The sequence below is a fragment of the Rhopalosiphum maidis genome, chromosome 4 (genome assembly GCF_003676215.2).
Source record: "Rhopalosiphum maidis isolate BTI-1 chromosome 4, ASM367621v3, whole genome shotgun sequence".
Taxonomy (NCBI): Eukaryota; Metazoa; Arthropoda; class Insecta; order Hemiptera; family Aphididae; genus Rhopalosiphum; species Rhopalosiphum maidis.
The window spans coordinates 13,891,753-13,915,244 of record NC_040880.1 but is presented as its reverse complement, the minus strand read 5'-3'; the positions used below and the strand labels follow the sequence as shown (position 1 = coordinate 13,915,244).

Genomic DNA, 23,492 nt, shown 5'->3' with positions numbered 1-23,492 from the left:
TATTTATATATTTAGTAGTAAATTATAAGAATTAATAATATTTTTGACGCACTGGCCGTATGAGAGTTTATAATTTATAAACAACTTTCGTGGTCTTAAGGATATACTCAAATTTTGCAGTGGAATTTCCATTTACACTTACCGTAAAGGACCTGTATACCGATTCGGTCGTCATTGGGAAGTTCAAAGTCGGATTGCATTTCCTGGTACCACGGAAACATCAATGCGTCTTGTACCGACGAGTGTGAAAGACCGAGTGAATGTCCAAATTCGTGAACGGCCACCCTGAACAGACTAGTTCCTGTAGAGGTGCAAACAATTATTTTTAGATAATTAATAGCATTAACTTATGTAAGTAAATTAGATAATAAATAATAATATAGACATAAAAAATAGGACTTCCAGTAAATGCCACAATTGTGCAAACAATTTGTAATCATAATGTTGAAAAATATAATACACGTGGTTATCGAGTGCCATGTCCTCACATCAGCCACACATTCGTCAAAAATAAAAATTATTGTATCTTATTTTATTTATACATTATATATAATTTTTATTCAAGTAAAATACCAGGTCTTTTTCAGAAGTGAACTTTTATTATAATATCTACACGCAAGGTCTAAATTATTTAATTATAGGATATATATCAATGCCTAGATGTATGTAATAGAAACAATTACGATCATTGACGAAAACTACTATATATATATATAGTAATCTGTGTTTATATAAGTTAATTTTACTTATATTATTTAGGTACCTATCACGAAAATAAAATATCCAATACATTTTTATATTCTAATAAATAATAATATACTATTATTGAGATTGTTAGATTGTTTTCGAAATTGCAGTATAAAACTGAGAAATAAAGTAGGTAGTAGATACCTATCAATACTTGACAAAGATTGGATAGATATTTGGTAGGATGCAGTCTGGGGAATTTTAAGTTCTTATCTATTTGTGCCAAAAATAATAGTTATTTTAAGAGATACGTATATCCTCCCTCTCCCGTTTGATCACCGTACGTGATATTTTTATCTTATAATTTTACTTGTGCAGTATAATATGTACTTACTATGATTTACAGTGTTATAAGTAAATTTCTTTAAGTAATGTACGGACGTACCCGGATCCGAGTGTTCTGTTATATAGTATAGGATCCTATACTAACCCAACATATACTATAGGACCTATAGTATAGGTAGTCGTTTTTAAGTACTCACCGTCTTTGCTTGTCTTATCAGCTACCAGCCATTCTTCCTCCTCGTCGAAATGAGCGTCACCCCCTCGTCCAGTACCCGGAAAGAATGCATGAGCTAACACTTGACCTGGCCCGTCAAACGGATATCCGTCGCCATGGTAACCTCTGCGTTAAGTAGACAAAGATAGTTAAAATAGTTGGATTGTATATTATAATATTATTATGAGCCGCGCGCGCCATAATATGCAATCTATACAAATAAGTAAAAAAATCCAAAAACTATGAACCCGGGATGAAGTCTATAATATAATGAAGTGAACTGTAAAATAGATTAGGATTATCCGATTTCATTGGTTACATATTATTACTATTATAATATAATGCGATTTGCAGTTATTAAACAATGAGTAAACGACGAAATATAATAAATGCAATGAGTATACTATCTAAAAAAAAAAATACATTTTTAACATTAACGATGAAAATACTCATGTAGGTATTCATAATGTTTTATAAAAAATCAATTTTGATTTTAAATTTAAGTTTTTTTTTAAGATGACGTTTCTGCCGATTTTGTATTTCTCCAGCTCTACATACCGGGTATGTAAACACAATTTTAGTTATTACACACTGCGCGCTACGTAATGTATTCGTAATAGGTATTATAGGTATTAAGACAACTCCCATCAATACTCACTTTTCGAAAAACACCAGTATGTCCGCAGATTCGCTGTTAACTTCTCGGAACGTGAGTTTGGAATACTTGGACCACACTTGAAACGCTTTGTTCAAGTCCGACCTAACCCATCCGTGGTCTACCTTATCCAAGCGCCTTGTCCGCAAGCTGATAACATATTATAAATAACATCGATTATTATTAGTTTGTTATTGGACCGCATAAAAATGCGTATTGCATAAATCTGATAATGTAATGTAATTTCAATATAATTTGCAGTGCCTATAATAACAGTATAATATATTATTGCCTATTGGTGCTAAACGCGTGTGTTGATAGAATTCATAATAATATTTATACTCACGTAATTAAATAAGAAATATATAAACTACAAAGAAAAATATTTGATTTTTAAAACAAACAGATGGGTACACTGAGAGATTATTTAAAATACATAGTATTTGAGTACTTAAAAAGTATTTGAATGATTTTACTCAAGTACTTGACGTCTTAACAAGACTGAATATATGGGTATAGACGGTATAGTATTAACACTATTTTTTATCGTTTTAAATACCTACACGATTTTTATTTTATATTAGATCTCGATTGACTGAAAGTGCAGTTCACGACATAAATAAATTATAATAATAATATGTAGAAACGAAAGAAAAACATGGTCCACGCCGCGTTATTAGTCGATATTATCGTGTTGTAGTATATGTAGCATACTAGTGTTATTCCAACGTAGAATAACCCACGAACGTATTGCAAGCTGCTCTCGGCGACGAGCATGTAGATCCCCGAGTCGCTCACTCAAGGAGGTTGTGGTGGCGCCAATTTGAACATCACATCCAAATTGAGTGAGTAACTCTGAATATCCATTGCGTTTCATTGTTTATCGTTTTTATTATTTTAATATATTTTTTTTATTATTAATTTATAGATATAATATTTATATAGACGCAGAAAAAATATCAATTTATACAGAATCATAAAAGTGTATCGTCATTTCGCGGTCGTCGTTAACATCGTCTTGCGGTATATACACTGACTATTAAAAAGACGATTTTTATTAATAAGTTATCGTCTAATCGGTACGTTTATCTGTGGTTTTTATCAACGTTTTAATTATAGTCGATATTTTACTCTATGATGGGTAATTTTTAGATCTATTTTAAAATTTTAATTTTGTTGTAAATTTAGTAGTTTGTTGATTTTTGTAAAAAATATATACTTGAAATTTTAATTTCTAATATTAACTATTGATTATTTGCCAGTGTTGGTATTATTTCGTTGGATTTTTATATACCTAACAAAAAATCGTATTGAAACGAAAAATTTTAAGATTGAACTATTTACACATTATAATTTATTATGTACATAATTTCTACCATCATTTGTTACTTATTGTAAGTTTATTGAATACTACGAATTTATGAACACGTATCGTTGTCTCTACGATTCGTTGCTTTTATAATTGGTAGTGAAACACACGATCGGTGGCTGTAGTAGTCAAGAGATGGTGTTGGTACAATGCAGTAATGAACAAATTATATGAAAACATTACTATGGTTAAATCGTTCAATGCTGTTACAATACCATTATTTTTCAAAACGGCGAAACAGCGCCGTTTTAAAATACATTCTATAATTATTATATTGTAACAAGACCTTAGAACAGGTTAAAAATTCGATTTAAATACCTTCTTATGAATTTAACTTTTTTTTTTATTTATCACCAGTTAATCAAATCACCTAGGTATTAAAATTATGTACAATATAATATATATTTACGTAATCACGTGAGTATTTATGCTTTGCGAAAAAATGTTGAAAAGGCTTTATTTCACTCACCTCCACGTCAAGTTGACGTGATGCCATTTTTGACCTTGCAGAGTATAGCGTTTAGTCCGCCGCTGACTCGCAGTCTGTGATATATCGGGAACGCCGCATCTTGGTTTTTTCATTAACTCTTTAGTAGCTGCATCCATTTTACCGGTGACAGGAATGTTTCCAAACGTCTAACAAAAATATTAGAAATTTTTCATGAAGTGCATGTTATTATCGTCATCAATTTTAAAATATAATATAATTATCGTTTTCGTAACTTCGAAAGTCAACACATTCATTTAGTAGTATAAAAATCCTAATAATATAATAATATTATTTAAGTATATTTAAAATTTCTATAAATTAAAGTTTGAATAAATTAATAATTATAGGAAAAATGGAGGTGATAATGCTTGGTCAATCAATCTTAATTTTAAGTACAATTTCTGAAAATTTTAAATAAACTAGGTACACAATTATAACACTCACTGACCCACGCTACTAGACACGGATAAAAAAAATTAAGGTAGTACAAATAGTTATTGAATTGTTTGTGCAAATTACATTTTTTTAATAAAAAAACAAGGTAGGTAATATTTTTTGAATAATCAGTGTTATTCGTTGTCAAAAAAAAAAAAAAGTTATTAGTACAATATGTGATTCGTGTTATTATTGTATTTATGTGTATATATATACTGTATAATATATACCTGCAATGTCCGTAAAGCATCGTGTAGTTGATTTCCATCCCTCAAGTTGCCTGTTTCTAGATCTGATTCTGGCAAGTAACCGAACTTCATCAAATACCCTTGCTGTAAAAAAAATAATATTATAAATAATAATCCAATAATATGTTAACATAAAAAGATTGAAAAACTCATTAGACATTAGACATGATACATATTATACAATGTAACCTCTATTTAAAGAACTTAATATAATGTTCTTTGAAAAAATTCGTAAAATAAGAATTTCGCTAAAAAGAAATACAATTTTTTCACTTAAAAAACTTATTTTTAGTGAAGAAATGTATACAAATAGTATATATAATATTACTAAATTAATTAAAATAAAAAAATACATTTAAATCATATTAAGTATGCAAATTACAATTTTTTTATTTTATTATGTTATAGAAGAACTTTCTGATATCATGTTGAACAACTTTTGAACATTATGACTATGATATAAAATGGTTGCACTTATTTAAATAAATAAGTTTGATTGATGAGTGTATACTTTATAATATGTAACAATACAAAATTTTTAAATTTTTTGTAGAATAATACAACACAAAATTAATTTGTTAAATAGATTTTTAATGATTTTCGTTAAGTAAAAAGTTTTTGAACAATAATTTTATGGCTCCATAAAACATTTTGTTAAATAGAAGTTTATTAAATAAAGGTTCCATTGTATATATGTATTAATTTATATATATTTTACTAATGATAGTTAATTAATAGTTAATGATAGTAGAATAAAACCAAACAAAATAATATAAATATTTTATTTAAAATATTTAAACAGTAGTAAAATCTCAACTAAATATAAGGCGTTCCAAAATTATTATTGTGGGTTAACAGCGTTCCTTTTGATGTGGATACACCTATATAACTACACATTTAAAGTAAAATAAACTTTCTAATAAAATAGAACTAAATTAATGAAAATTATTTCTAAATTACATGATAACATACAAACACATAAATTGTGTGAGTACTATTTAATTTAAAGGATTCTACTCACATATCTAACTTAAGATATTATTAAAATGTTTGTAAGCCTGTGTCGCATACTCGCATGTTATCGTCATTTTTTTTAAGTATAGAAATATAAAATGATCCATAATAATCTTTTTCATGAAAGCAGCATTGCGAATCATTAATAATAGATCAAACTTACGCCTAATATCTAGTGATGCAATTACTTGATTATCTCATACAAATGTAATAAAATAAAAAAAACATTATCAAAATAGGTCGCAAATTAGTTTGTCTCCGAAAACAGTTTAGTCGCGTGTCAACGATGAACACATGATTATTCTTAAAATGATTGAATTAATCGGAAAAAACTAATTTATATAAAAAAAAAAAAATGATAAAAATACGAGTATTTACAAATATCTAAGTATTACAGAATATTGAAAACAAGTTAATTATTTATTATTATATTATGTAAATATTATACTGAATATACTAATCATCGAATAATTTAATACATAAATAAGGACAACACAAATCCGAAATAATAATATTATAATAAAAAATATAATATAATGTTTACCTAATGCAGTTCTGTGAAAATAATAATATTTTTTTATAGTTTATTATAATGTTTGCATATATCATGTTGGTGGACTTATGTAGTATCGAGAAAATTTTTCAGGTAAACAAAAATTTGTATTTGAATCAAAATAGCATTTTGTATTTTTTTTAAAGGTTTTAGGATAGATGTTAATATATAAAAAGTACAAACTAGTTTTTTGTATTAACTAATATCGTGTTTAGAATGTTGGTCAAGGTCATACGTATAAAATAAAATATATATATATGTAGTTTTATTACATTCTAATAAATAATATATTAAACCAGTAAATCTAAATCGGTTCTTAAACTGTAAATTTATAACGTCAATACAATATGAAGTTAGGTTAAAATACAATACGTACATAGGTATAATAGGTATGTTAATATCAGTTGAAAGTAGAAGGTAAACACATTTATACAAAATTACATTTTATACGACAAAAACTTCAATATATTAATAGTATTATATATTTGTATACTGCATAATTTGTTTAACGTAAGATACTCATTATTTCAAAAAATATTAGCCTTTTTAAAAATATTTATTTTACATTATTTTAAATCGTTAAAAATAACATTTTTTTTACAAATATATTGTTTTAATTTTTTTATAATAAGTATTTAAAGTTATAACAAGTAGAGCGGAATGGTATAACACCTGTAGTCTGTACCCTGCAAAATGTTACATAATTAATCCACACATCAAAATTTTAAATACTCATATGCTTATAAGTTATAAATAATAGGTATATAATATCTAATAAGCTACTTGTTCAATATTCGTATTGATCTAAATACTCAATAAATTCATATAATATTTTGCTTAGGAATATGAAATTAAAAATGTATGTTGTCATTCAAAATATTAAAAAAAGCTAATAAAAGATAACGATAAAAAAATAGTAAAACATATTATTTTTTCTAAAAAGCGTTAATTTTTAATGACTTGAAATCATACAAGAGAAATATTTTCAATTTAATTTGTGTTGAACGCAATAGCGAGTGTCTTACGGTAAAAGGTTTACTCCGTGTAGTAGGTACGTTAATTAAATAAATCACGTACTTATATACAATGTCAAATTTGAGTGAACAGCTTTATAGTGTATACAAGTTGATTAAATATGATTTATCGTTTATTTATTTGGATTTTTGTAGGATGTTCATTTGAAATATTTTGAAAATGGGAAGCGATAATAACGTGCTGTGGTCATCAACATTAGAAGAGTGATTTTTTGACACGGATCGATGGTAACAATAATGCAGTGATATCAAGATATTAAATGATTTACGATATTTCAGAATCAAATATATTATATGCGTGCATAACGTAAAATTACTATTCTCGATAGGGCATTATATTATACATTAATATATTGTTGACATATTTATATACAGACGTTGGAGCGACTATAAATTATCGTTTATATACAAGACGTCAGCAGTGATACAAGACACTTATTATTATTTTTTATTATATATGAACAAACACGATGTCGTCGACTCATTGTAATAATAATAATAATAATAATAGTAATAAAGATGATAATCGTTCTATACGTCTATTATTATTATTATTATTATTATTATTTCTTTATTTTCACTATGCCATATTATTGTATTCGGTACTCGCGTTGTTATACATAGCTGCTGTAGTAGGTACCTATTATTTTCGACTAGATCACGATTAAGAGGGCGGAAAGGGATGGATGATAATTATATTCCTACCGGAAAAAAGTAATCGACACTTTTAAAACAATGATGATATGCAGATGTGCATATAAAACGAATTAGACATTGTCCATATTACATTCGAAACGATTTTGAAAAATAATTGGATTTTTAGATTAAATAGTAGTTAAATAAAAAGGTCTGAAAAAATTATTAAAATCGTGCCTTGCAAGTAAAACCATGATTAGTTTAAATTAAATAACAAAACGTTAAAATTTGCAGACAAATCCTGATACATAATCAATACAGGTATATATAATATAATGTATATACAGGTGATTTATCTAAAGTTAAACCCTCATTTGTTGAAAAATCATTAAAAATAATATTTTCTTTAAGTAGTTAATTAAATTTATATAAGTTAAAATGGTATGACGAGTAGTGGAGTAGTGGACCAACATGTTGCTTGAACTGCGTGTCTGCATACCTCAATTCTTGTGCCACTCCATTTCACTCATCAAGACTTTAAACACTTACAACAGTTATAAGTTATTATGAAATTATAATTGGTAATTATATAGCTACACGTTAATAAAATATAATTTAAGTTATTAAAATTATTTCATAAAAAATTCAAGTTATGTAAAAACATACACATCTAAAAACGTTATAGCTTTCCGAGAAAATTTGTGTTCACCTTTAATCCCGTGTCCGCGTGTGTCATATAATTTAACATTTTAATACTATATAATATATATCATATTTTTCTTCTTCGTTGCACAATATTTAGTCATTCGATTAAACCGTTCTACGAAGTATATAATATACAATATATTCATACTATTTACCAAGTATCTGCTTACTGTACATAAGTGCCATAGCACTGCAGTCAGTAACAGGTATTTCCCCAAATACTGGTCAAACTTCCGCTGGTTCAGTATAATGTTATTTCGTATCAGATAGAGTTTCGCCGAGGAATTGACGAACAGCACTAACTATTCGACTAAGCATCTATTATTATAGTCTTTAGTCGAAAAGATTCAAGAATTAACGTGATGATGTTATTTTTTGGCAAAACACTGGACATTATTTTAATATAATATAGCGAGCCAGCGATGATGTTATACACAAAAGTCCATGACACTGCATTATACATTTATAACTGATGATGCCCGCTTTCGTGTACAGTGTATATAATAATTATAATAGATATAAAGGTATATCAAACCACACTTAATAATATTTTCAAGTTTCAATTACACTAATTATATATTTGCATTGTTAAACCCCGCGGCGGTGTTACAACTTTTAAATTATTCGAGTAAAACTATTTCAGTATTTGAATAATTTTCCAGTTGTATGTGATATAATAATTTGTCTTCTTTTACTTTTCTATTTTATATGGGTCACCACCAATAACCAAGAATAAACATTTTTGTCGTTGTTATTTTTAAGTTTTTTACTTTTCTAAATGACCAACGTAATAGAATCGTTTTATCGGAATTTTGATGAATACAATTTGAAGTTCGAGCGATTATAGGCAGTTAATTTGTAATAAGTATTTAAAGTTTAGATGTGCAGAGTCATTGACAAACATTTGAAGGCCATACCTGTGCGACTTCACACCGCTCATCCAAATTTTAAGCGCTTGTAATAATAACATATATCGACGTAAGTGAGACCTAGATTCTTACAACATTTTCAACAACGTTTGTGGTAATCCGAAATATTATCGAATCGATATCGCGTAACAAACTTTTCATGATAAAAAATAATCAGTCGCTATGAATTTATTTTTTGGGGGAGCGGGTAGACTTATTGCTCCAAAACTGATAGTGCAGGTACCGCGAGGTATTACCGTACGCTTCTGTCGTCGGATGGCTTTATCTACGTAGTCGCATATTATAAAATAAGGCCTTATTATACTATACTAAAGCCCTGATTCGCGTTTTAATGATTTACATAAATATTCTGGGTCGCGCGTGACTCACGTGTCGAATTTCCCCGAGGATATCGCGATAAAAAAATCGAAGGAGACGCTGTCGCGCGTACATGCGCATATACATAATGTTGTAGCATGCGTGTAGTAGTGCGTATATACAGACTGTCATCGTCTGGGTCCCCCGGTGCACGTTATTGTCGTAATACACCGGAATACCGGATGACGTCGCCGACGACCATATGACGAAAAACACGTGCAAAAATGCTAAACATAAAATAATATCATCAAACCACCGCAGTATACCTATACATATGATAATATGAAGCATTAGGACTTGGCGCGAGTTATAAGCGTTTTTTTTTCCATTCGTTTATTTTTCGTTGGACCGAAACACGGTATATCTGTATGCGCTCGGGCACTGCAGCAGATTGATCGCGCGGTCCGTCCGGAAGGCACGCTTGCGGCCCAAACTTAGTCGAGAATACATAATTTATTGTCATCGTTCCATAATAATATAATTATATACTCGAATTGTGTTCGTATAGGTATCGCGGCGTAATGAAAATCGAACGGTATATTTACACCTAACCCGTTCGAACTGTTTTGGCACTCGACAGCCGTTAAGATTTTAAAAATACAGTTGTCCGAGAACTAAATTGTAATGAAAAATGCATCATAATTCCACTCTAAAGTTTCAATCTTAGTCCGAGGAATGATGATATTTTTATCAATGTAGTTTTTGGATTACTGTTTTTTTTTTTTTTTAATAATAGTAACGATTTCCGAGTTCCAAGATGAACTAGACGAGTTATACTTTCATGGTATTTATTATTTGAAATATTTGCTTTATGTAACATCAAAGTGACGTAATCTGGCCTCCTTGTTTGCCTAAGGCCGTACATAACCATACACAAAATACTTGAGAATTCTACTGGGAATTAATATTTAATGTGTATTAACCGATATTATGTATTGCACTAAATACATAAAATATGTATACCTAATAGCTATTAGCTATAAGTATACCTAATAACTAATTCAAAATCAAAAGTCTGTCATGCACATAACTTTTTCATATTACAACACACATTACAATGAATCTAGGAAAATAAACGACAAAATTATAAATGTCAAATGTGTTTTACTTAAAAAACACTTATATAACTTTTAAGCCAATTATCTAACTAAAATATCAAAAATCGAATGTTTGACGACTTATGATGATTGTTATCATGTAATAAACCTGACATAATTTGCTGTTATTGGAACAAAACTTAAAAATTTAAATTTAATAAAATGCTGAAATTAATTACAATTTAAAGTACCTTTAAAATTATAATGTTGTCGTTTTTTACCCGACGTTTTTTCCCGTGTCATTTTTTACCGATTATCTATACAACATAATACGATATTATACACGCTATAATCATAAATCGATCAGATAGCCTTATTTATTTTGATATTTTATTGATGACCCGTCAGTTGCAGCTGCAGGTTTTTTTCAAAAACAAAATCGTTCAGATCGGTCAGCAGAATATTGAACGGTCGTATACATATATTACACATAGACACGTAATAAATATTGCTTTATATTTTGAGCAACATCTTCGGCCGTCAACACTGCAATTATGTAATCAATATGTAACTATTGTATTATAGTATATTAGTACATAATATTAAGATTTAATGTATTCTACTTTTAACGATTTGAAAGTCTTGAACGTGTGCAAAAGAACGTTCGTTCGGTTTCACAGAGGAATTTCGGCAGCATATTGGGAATTAAACTAAACGACATTATATATTCAGTGGGTGAACTAACTTTAGTTCATAGGTACAATTATACGAGTATACAAAACAGTCTATCGGCGAGAACAGAAAGGGCGGATTAATTTTAAAAAGCATACTAGGAAATCATACAACTAGTTGATTTTTGTAAATGGAATTTCTAAGTAATTTAAATTTTAACCTACGCTAAGACACATTCGTGCAATATATGCATGAATATATAATATTATATAGCCTATGACACGTCATGGCTCGTAGAACCTTATTAAGCACTGAGAACTCCAAGTCTTATATATTACTATAGCCACGATTACCAAAAAATGTTAAATAGATGCCGTTTGATTTTATTTTCTAATTTTAATTTGCGAATTATTGATAATAATCATACTGATTATTGGCACAAGAGAGAAAGACTCATCCAATGAACACTCGGGGGAAAAAACTATGAGTCAAAAATGTAACATAGAAAACCGTCTTCGTCACATGCAGTTGCGCGATGAAATTATAAAATATTAATATAATATATAATTATATAGTAGTTTTGAATTTTGATACATTGTCTTCGCGGAAATAACTAGCCGGACATTATACGTCAATGTATATATTACTATTATTATTTAATTTAAAATTTTCTCAAACGAGTAACGAGTACGACTGTGTGAGTATTATTACATTATAAAGAATCACTCATAACGGTCAGAAAAAAAAAACTATGACCGAATATACGTGTTTGCACATTTTTACCTACCTACGATTGTTCCTTGTTTTCTATTTATAAAAATATAGCCATAATAATGTATTATAGATTATAATGATATGAATAAATTATACAAGATTTAATTTAATCGTTGTTTTGAATTTCAAACAAATAAGTTTCTACGATTCATATGATCATATTATGAAACTAATAATAATAATAGTAAATATAATTGTCAAGCAAAATGATAATAGTCTAATATGCGTGAGATGTGCATAATAGGATTCATGCTATTATTTACATAAAATCTTATATTTTAATAAGTATAGTTTGTATTTTATTACATTTTGGGTTTGACTAAATAAGTTTTTATTTAGCATGAATATCAGGTATTTTACAGGATCAATAAAAAGCGTCATAACACATTACTATTTAGTACTTAATATTATTAGTTACTATAAATGTATGCTAAGTAGATATATATTTCAATTTAAAAACTGTTTGCGTACATAGGAAATAATTAAGAAAAAATTTGTTACTATTAAATTGGAATATCTAACATAATATATAAATTTTTGTAGCCCTGTAGATAGTTAATTAATATATTTTATTTAAAAATATCGATTAAAATAATTTTATTCTGAAAACCACAGTTATAATTATTATATTATACATTTATCCCAATTCATCAATGCTTAAAGGATACCATTATTATGTAGTGGTTTTCACGAGACTTAAAAAAAAAAATGACTTTTATTTGGATATTTTATAAATGTATATCTACTCAATACTTATACACAGAGATAATTAAAAAAACTGTAGTAGTAGTATTACATATTCTCGACGGGAACTTTCTAAATACATGACTATTTCTGTTTTCCGATCATGTTATTATTGAACATCGGTAAACCTGTCACGCTTTTTGTATTATAATATATTTGCAAATGTCATGATAATAATAATTATAATAATATTATATTCCGTTTGTTTTCAGCTATTGTCATGCTGTACATAGGGAAATAATAAATTTTAGACAAAATTCGTACGCGTTGTCATTATTATTATTTTCGGTAAGGGAAGACGTTATAACGTAATATGTAATAAGTTGCTGTAGAAGATGCTATATAGTGGTTCGCCGATGTAAATATTAATGGGGTGACACGTCCGGGTATAGAGCGTCGTCGGGTTGGCAGGGGTGAAGAGGGAGTATATACTCGACCTCTCCGAATACAAATACCTATATATAGATATACGGTGTACATGTATAGTAAAATATAATTATATTACACGCGTACGCGTATATAATATTATATACAAACTAGCACATATTGTTGTATATGTACTTCCTGTCGCAACAGTGTTCCGGACACGACGCGTGTCTATGCTCTATCGACGGTATAGGTTTAAATTTGCATAACGTACAATAGCTATAGCCTATAGGTACATACACTGTATGCGTATACGTATATAATAAGCCTTCGCCCTCTCCGTGTCTCTGGTCAAAACAAATTTAAATACATACAATATTATAGTATTATACAATTATACATATGATTATTATATGTTCTAAAAAAAGAATAAGAATAAAATATTACCTAGAGTCACTCGGTTCATAAACGACTATCGTAAAAAAAGTGAGCGGTGACAATATAGCGTATTATATAAAAAATAATAAAACACCATTCAGTACCATACCAATACGGTTATGGTTATACGTTTTATATTCAGGACAATTTAGGTAAACATATATTTATCCCCATTTTAGATTACGAGTTGAGCCAAGAATATGTACATAGATTTTACAGTAGAAAAGGAGGGTTCTATTTGAAAAAAAAAACAGAAATTACCACAGGAAATTTTTAATAAGTAGCACAAACAAATTTAGGAAATTGAAAATATTATTCTGAGTATTTTTTAAATTTCAAAAATCAAATTTTGAATAACTGATTTATTGAAGAAAAAAATGGTATACTAACCAAACCTATACGTACTACGTATATCGTATATAAATACTAAATTTCAGGAGTAATGCGTTTGTGATTTATTATGTATGATAATATACATGTATAATTATGTCACGTGCAGATCGCGAGTGTCGCGCACGAGCACGGCAATAATAATATTATTTACTCAGCCAGTCAACCCTATATATATATATATATATATATATATATGTATATATTGCGACAACTATGCGCTCTCATGTGCAACAGTATACAATGAACGCCGAGGTAATAATAATTAACATACAATAATAATATCATGATTAATGACTTATTTATACGTTATTACATCTTTGTTTTATTGTCATCGCGACTGCGAACCAGAGCTATGAAAATACAGTAGACGTCGCCTATTGGATTCGCGGTTAATGGACTCGTTCGTCTACCGGACTACCGGATAGTATCGATTTACAGGTATACTTAAACACAAGACAATCTCGTCTAATCGACTTACACTACTTACAGTCAATACATATTTTTACGGTCATAATATTATTATATTTCTACAATTTCCAATCCATTTTCGGACATTTTCCCGATTTTCAATCATATATTTTGTTAATTAATCTTACGAATTGTCTCATCGAAAAGTATGAGAGATGTGAAAATGTTTTTTTTTACCTACTTTGAAGTAGTTATTTAAAAAAAAAAACAACACTTGAAAAAAAATATTTCCTATTTTTATCGTTATCAATTTGCATTTAATTTTTCTTTATGAATGTCAATATACATTTGAAATACACAAATATAAATACATAATAGTAAATATTAGTATACATACTGCATATTCAAATGAAATTATTTTATTTTAATGCATATTATGTTTATTGTATATCTTTTTACTCTGACACCTTTCACCTTATTCACTCATTCAGTCAACAAACTTAAACACTATTTGGTCCCGTAGTGAATCCAATAAGCAACGTTTACTGTAATATTATTCTCCCACAAAAATATAATTACGTATTTCAATTCGAGGGCACGAAATAACAGTTTTATTGCATCGCTTTGGTTGAAAATTAAGCGTAAGGTTGATATCGCTAATTATTGATGTATTAACTGGACAACCGGTAGTTTCATTGTATAGATAGTTATTTTTTTGATTTTGAAAATTACGCAACATGTACGATTGCGGTGTAATATTTAAATGATAATACTCTAATGTCATGTGCTTCCGTTTAACGCGGGTATTTGACAAGGTTCGGGTCATCCAGCGGTGGCGAAGTTTTTTTTAGACTTGGCATCGATAATCCACTGTGGTTTTTAAAACGGCACACGGCCCCGGTCATCGTACAGGTCGTATATAGGTTCTCGGGATGCAGTTCACATAATATATAAACGAATAGGTATCAATAATATAATATTATATTATATTGTTCGAATTCTTCGTTATCCGAGTTCAGTGACGGAAAATCCATGCTATGAACCATCCACTCCGTTGCCAGATCACGAGACAGTTTTATATTGATGCAATTTTTGTATTAGCTGATAATTTTATGACGCGAAAATAGATCATGAGTTTAATTATTATTTCATATTTATGTATACCTCGTACCGTTTTATCAGTACAATATAAAATAAATAATAATATAATTGGTATATATAATATGCATAATATGCATTGCATATTATTATAATAAAATAATATGTTTGTCTCAATCTATTTGTAAATAATTTGAATTTGATATATAGATACTATTAATTACTAAAAAATTTAAATACAATTGTCTGCTTCTATTCTAGATCATAAATAAATTTTTAATAATAATTATTAGAAAATTATTTTGTAAATGTCACCATCAAATCTAAATAACACTACTAATATTACTTGGTATCATAATATATATTTAAGAATCGTATTATTATAATACAAACCAATTTTAAATAATGATATATGTTTAATCAAAGTAATAGTTATTGTTAATAACATCGTGGCATCAATTAGAAAAAAACGCTTGCCAAGTCAGAGATCGGCATATAAACTTTCTTGATTTTCAATTTTTAGAAATTTATTAATTTTATGCAATATGTATGTATAATGTTATTTTATTTTCATTTTCATTTAATGAGATAGATCTCTGAAATCGGAGAGCGGATTTTGTTGTTTGGGGTTTTGTTAGATTCACATTGGCTGGAGAAGTGCACTGAAGATTTTCAGAACTTTATCTTCTATAGTTAATTCACTACAGAGCCTCAAAAAAAAAATTGAAATACATTTTATTGGGCGTTTTTTATGTTTTTCAGATTTATAGCTTTGTAGTGAGTTAACGATTGAAGATAAAGTTCTGAAAATCTTCACTGCACTTCTCCTAGTCAATGCGAATCTTACAAGACCCCAAACAACAAAATCCGTTATCCAGTTTTGGTAATCTAACACGCTAAATGAAAATCTGAATAATCGCAGAAAATGCAAAAAATAACAATTTTTTTAACTGTGAAAAGTCAAATAATTTTTTTTTTAAATTTTTAATCCCATATTTTGTATCTACTTGATAATTTCTTTTTAATGAGCTATCAACCAACTTTTTAGCTATAATAGTTTTGGAGAAAAGTTAAAAAAAAATAGAAATTTTGGGACTGTTCACGCCGACGTTTTTGTGGATTCAAGTCGTTATACCGCTTGGGTGTGATATCGGATCTCTCTCAATAATATTTTATGTTAAAGCTAGCTTATTATCAATCTACTCATTACAACTGAGTTACATTTTTATCATTTTCCTATTTAACAAAAATTCAGACTTTTTTTAGTTCAATTACCATATACTTACTTGATTAAAAATCACGAAAGTAAAAATTAAGATAAGAATATGAAAAATTTAATATTATATTATATTTCATAAAAAAAAAAAAATATTTTTAACACTGCTATAAATAGATATATAGAATTTTTTTAAATAGAATTACATAAATTTGGTCTTAGATTGTTAGTGGTTTTCAACATAGGCGTGCGCAGACCTGAATTTCGGGGGGTGCCTACAATTTCTTCAGGCCCTTTTCTGACTTTGGGCCCTTTCTTAACAAGACATGTACATATTTTAATAAATTATAATGCCTGAAAAAGCATTACTTAAATTATATCACATATTAATCAGTAGTATTACTAGTACCAAGTTATATAATATTTCATTAGATAGTTGGATCTAAAATCTATTTTCGTGATAATTGCAATATATTTTATTTATTATTTTTACTTTTGTAGTCAATAACATCTAGCTATTATAATCATAATAAATTTTACCACGCATATTTAAAATATTTTAGGTTGTATTATTTTTTTTATCTCAAAACATATTTTTTTACAACATATTTTAGAAAAAATATCATTTTTATTCTAGTAAAATTAGTTAAAATACGGATCCATATATATACTATAGGACTTAAATTTTAGGGCCTCAATTACATGTCGGGGGGGGGGGGGGTGCCCGGCATACCCGGAATCCCCCGTGCGCACGCCTATGGTTCTCAAAAATATTTCCGTTAAATTATTTACATTACAAATTAAATTGAATAATAATAATTAAAAATTAAAATAAATAAGTAAATCCTATTCACTATTGAAAAAATATTCTAAGGTATGTATAAGAAACTAAATATACCCAAACTTCTTTAGTATTGAGAATAATATGCAAGAAAATATTTTTTGCTTAAACTTTGTGCTTAATGAATAAAATTATTTTAATTTTTCAGTCTCGGCAAACAGCATATTACACTCAGTGAATATATTACAAAATATGTAATATGATGTTATTATACAAAACCATATAAAAATTGGGACTCTAATTTATTATACTTGAATACACTTATATAATATGGTTAGTATATGTAATATATTACATTAAAATAATACTAAAAATTATAAGCCATAATTTTCGACGTACGCGGATTACCGTTTTGATCTCCACGGCAAAGTCTTTTTACCATTATAATATTAGGTATTGTACATCATTATATAATTACAATATATTATTTATGTAGACGATCGTCAGCGCGTAATCCCGCAGGCCGAGTCTTTCTGTCTGCTCGTCTGTCCGTCTGTCTTTCTCTGTACAATACTATGTACATATATATATTTGTTATGTGTGCGATGGCGCCTGTGAGACGTGCCTCGTTTACCCCGAACAATCGATTTCGTTCTATCTCGGCGTAATGTGCAGCGAGGGTATTCGAGAGAATTAGGCGGGTGTATTATATAGTTAACAAAAATAACCATGTACATAATATCGCGAGATGAGTAATGAAAAATGACAGGGACTGCAGTGACAATACGGAACGGACGTATGCTATATCATAGTTTATATTAAAATATTTTTTTCATATGATATATGTACCTAGTCGTGCCATAAGTTCTGTCCCTATTTATCAGTTGTTCCATTAATATTTTACGATAACACTAATGACTTTGTTTATGAATATAATTTTCAACAATTGTAATATCTACTATTTTTGGTTAGTACGATAGTTCACGTCAAGTATTAAACATGGAATGGGGTATTAAAGAAAATCGTGTTGCTGTTATTGCGTTATTTAAGTGTAATAAAACACCATTAGAGATTTTCAACTTGTTGAAACTGTTGAAAATAACGAAAAAATTTGTTTATCGGACCATAAAACGGTTCAACGAGTTCAACACTATAGATGACAAGCCAAGAAGTGGACGTCCACGTGAAATAAGAACAAATGCAGCAGTCAAAGCTGTCGCACAGAGGATTCGTAGAAATCCACTTCGCAAGCAAAAAATCATGGCTAGAGAAATGAAAATTCCACCAAGAACCATGTCACGAATAATTAAAGAAGACCTTGGTCTTGGTGCTTATCGAAGAAGCACCGGTCAGCGGTTGACCGACGCTTTACGTCAAATTAGAACGACAAGAGCGAAGAAGTTACTTAAGCGGTACGCAAAAAATGGCCACAGACAGATACTGTTTACAGATGAAAAAATTTTTACTGTAGAAGAAAAATTTAACCGTCAAAATGATAGAGTTTATGCTCACAACTCTCGGGAAGCTGCTGAAAATATTCAAAGAGTAGAAAGAGGACATCATCCAGCCTCAGTGATGGTTTGGTGGGGAGTGTCATATGAGGGTGTTACTCAACTGCATTTCTGTGAGCAGGGAGTCAAAACACGTGCGGTTAACTACCAAAACGATATTTTAGAAAAGGTAGTGAAGCCTTTAAGTGATACTTTGTTTGTAGGAAAGAACTGGACCTTTCAGCAGGATTCAGCGCCTGCACATAAAGCAAAAACCACACAACGCTGGTTAGAGGTCAATTTACCTGAATTTATCGCCGCTCAAGATTGGCCCTCGGGAAGTCCAGACCTCAATCCTTTGGACTACAGACTGTGGAATATTTTAGAGGAGAAGGCCTGCTCTAAGCCCCATCGAAATATCGAATCATTAAAAGCCGATTTGGTAAAATCAGCTGCCTCAATACCGTTAGAAGTGGTGCGTGCTGTCATAGACGAGTGGCCAGATCGTTTGAAGAAGTGTATAAATGCAAATGGTGGACATTTTGAATAGTATTTATTTTTTTTTAGTTAGTAAGTTAATAAAGAATAAATAACATCAGTTTTTTTATATTTGTTTTATTTTATTTATTAAGTATACACCTTTGTATAAGGGACAGAACTTATGGCACGACTAGGTAGGTACATGTATATGATACAGGTATAGGCGTACTGCTGTTTACTAAAGAAATCGTAGTACACGCATCAGTGTATAATGTACGATCCATGAGCGCAATCGCAGCTATGGGATCTCCACTGCACATGTAAAACGTGTCTTTAAATAAGTACATCGTATCACTCACGCACACGATCTACACCACTCTATACGCATATAGTATACGATGCCTTTTAAACTATCGAATGCACTGTTGGAGTCGTTACTATTATATTATGATCCACGTGATGTATCATCATGTAATGATAATTACTGCAGTACCCACATATCCGCACGATCTATATAATCTCATAAAAATATTTTTAAGAAATTTCATATTGCATATATTATATTATAATAATGAAAATTTCACTTATAAGTACCAAAGTACATAGAGGTGTATAGAGTGAAATCCATATTCGATAAAAAAATATACTCCTCGTCGATTGTTATGAACGTGTTTAGTATTAGACATTAGTAGTACGCACTACGCGATGAAAACTTTCGTAAAAAGCTAAATAGCGGAATAGTAGCTTGTTACAAATTTGATCATACTACCTATACATATTGTAACGAATAGTGTCTTAAAAATGCAGATACCTAAACCATATTTAACAAACAATGATAATTACATATTTTAAATACAAATTTAGAAGAGTGTATATTAAAATCCGTACGAAAACATAATATTTCATTTTTTAACAAATGTTGTTGTAATGACAATTTAAAGCCTAAAACACAGCTTTTGGGTAAATACGACCGCTATAATAGTTGTCATCGCTGCCGGTGGGACCATAGTTCTATACTGCAGTAGAATTATTATGACATAGCTGCGCTGATGCGTGCAGCGCGTATCTACTATAGGTATATCTTGTACGGTATACATATATTATACCCCATGCGGCCATTGAACCAGATGTTTGTAATTTGTATACGTCGTACAGATCGTAATAGCTATATTTTATGTGAATGACAGTTATATACCTACGCCTATATATAACATATACATAGACAACTGCAAATTCATGGAATTAATATTTTTGATGCCCAAAGGCCCCGAAAACATCAAAAATTACGTTTTGATGTTTAGCTCTGATGCCGCCTTGATGCATCCATCGTAGCGAAATTATTTTGAATAGAACCGTGACATTTATTTTTTCATTTAGAGTATCCGACTCGATCGAAATGCTCCGGGAACTAACCTTAAACCGAAATTGTGTACTGTTTCAATCGTTTTTTTTATATATATTTTAAATAACATTTACCTTAACTGTTTTCAATAGTTTGCACAGGTTATTAAAGAATTTAGAGGATAAAAATACAGGTATCTACTATCTACAGTAGTTGGCGGACAGGTGTGTACATGAGGAAAAACACAGAGTAACACTACCCCCCCCTCAAGTCGTGTTAGTGTAATATACGTTTGATACACACGCATTAGACGCCGGAACAGAACGCAGACATGAACCTCAAGGGTTACACACAATAATAATAAATATTATAATACTAGGTAATCATGACAGCTATTGTGGCTATTGTAAACACACGTTTATACGTACGCACATATATGACATTATGTATTTGTACGTGCGTGCATATACGAACAACGCCCACCGTATTATATTACGTGTGCATATATTTTATGTCGTTCAATTTGATGTGATGAGCAGTATGGCAGACGGAGTGTTACAAAATCATTCGTCGTTCTCCCCTAAATCATTTCATCTGACGACAAGTGTAAAACATTTCGGGGGTGCTATATAATATTATTATATATGCGCGACGTGGTCGAGACACAAACAATAATCGTCAACCATATGCGTGCACACACGATAATATTATAACGTACTCTGCACAATAAAAATTAAAAAATATCAGCGGAGACGGTCTGAACATTGTCTTTAGATAATAATTCACTATTCATTAAAATGTATTGTAATATAATTAAACAATAAATGCACGGAAGTTAGTTCACTACAGTTGTAAAATGATAATATAGTATTTTTACATAATTTGTGACAAACCAAGTTGCTGAACTAAGAATTTGTAAATGTCTTCATAAACATATAATTATGAATTTTGTAGAAAGTATCAGTTATTACCTCTAATATTGTATAAATAGATATTTTCAAACGCACACAGTTATACAATATAACCAAACACGAATTATAAGACTAAGAAAAAAACCGTAAATCTGTTTATTATTTTAAATTTGTAAATATCGATAACGGTTATAGATACTTCATAAACGTGAAAAAAGGCTTGTATTGTAGATGCGATCTACAGAAAGATTTTAAAATGTATAATATATTATATTATGATCTATAATTTTATAGATGTATAATCTCTCGTCCGGGTAGTATAATATTTTGTCAATTCAATACACTAAATATTGTGTCTGAAAAATGCAATTATCGTAATGTACATTTTTAATAATTAAATTACGAACATAATTCATATCAAGCAAAGGTGCAGCAGTTATTCCTTGACCCGCGCGAAGTCTACAACTTTATTATGAACTTGTTCACTACATCCGGTCTAAACATGTTAACACGTCCTATAGATAAGATAATAACATACATAGTTGATATTGTTATCATATTATTAATATTAGCCACAGAGTTAAGAAATTATAAACCAACGAAATCGTTCGATAATTTAGACAATTTTTATAACTTATATGCTTATATAATATAAACTCACAAGAACATTGTCCTTTTGACGCGGCTACGAAGATATAAACAACTCACCAACGCTATAAACCTTAAAACCTAATGAAAATCATTAAAGATGATTTGCTATTATAAAATTATTATCAACTATTTTTAATACAATAATAATTGATACTACTAAAATAACAATAATAATTGCAACATAAATGCAACATATAATACTATATCTAATGAGTGATGACTGTTAATTTAAATTTTTCTTTTTGAACCCAATTAACACATTTTAAAACGATGATGCATTATCAATATAAATATCAGCATTTATCGTGTCTTATATTGATCTCTGCTCTGCACAATTTTACAAGACCACTTCTGGCATGTTTTTATTCATTTTAAAGTATATTAATTTTCTCGTAATGATTCTTTTCATCTTACACATTTAGTTAAGACAGATTTATATGTATACGTAATACGTATAAATCAAAGCTTCACATTGTAACAATTATGATACAGTACATAATAGTCTGGTCGATTGTATTTTCGATAAATAAATGTCTGTCTAATTGAGGTGGGTCAATGTACGTAACTGAACATGAGTGATTATGACAATAATTTCCGGATGTTCAACTGCAATCGTTCTCATGTTTATGTTAGTTAATAATGATAAATAAAATACATGAATGAAAAATGTTAAATAATCTTTAAATGTTAATTATATTTGCATACTACGAACAGCAATTACACGTATAACATATGTATAGTAAAAACGCAATTATTTTAATGACGAAATTTAAGCACAGGCGGATGATATAGTCATATAGATACATACGTATATTACTATAGTACCAGAAATTCACAATCTTCCAAATAGTCACTTAAAATTTATTTCGTTTTAATTTGTCGTGTTTATCTTTATTTTAACGTAAATGGGATTCCATCAAATCGGTTGTACATCGTATATATTTATATATATATATATTATATATGTATATTTTTCCAATATTCCAATGCGTCAGATAGTATTAACTGACATTTATTATC

The 23,492-nt window shown here is 29.1% G+C and overlaps 1 protein-coding gene across 1 annotated transcript in view; it reads right to left on the bottom strand.

Moving 5' to 3' along the window:
- Window positions 1-23,492, bottom strand: part of LOC113561321 (matrix metalloproteinase-2-like) — a 45,566-nt gene that overhangs the window by 3,132 nt on the left and 18,942 nt on the right. The window contains exons 3-7 of the mRNA XM_026967663.1: window positions 4,426-4,527; window positions 3,740-3,906; window positions 1,905-2,051; window positions 1,230-1,372; window positions 143-301 (exon numbers count right to left, since the gene is read on the bottom strand). Coding sequence (XP_026823464.1) covers window positions 143-301; window positions 1,230-1,372; window positions 1,905-2,051; window positions 3,740-3,906; window positions 4,426-4,527 — 718 coding nt within the window. The remainder of the gene's footprint in view (window positions 1-142; window positions 302-1,229; window positions 1,373-1,904; window positions 2,052-3,739; window positions 3,907-4,425; window positions 4,528-23,492) is intronic.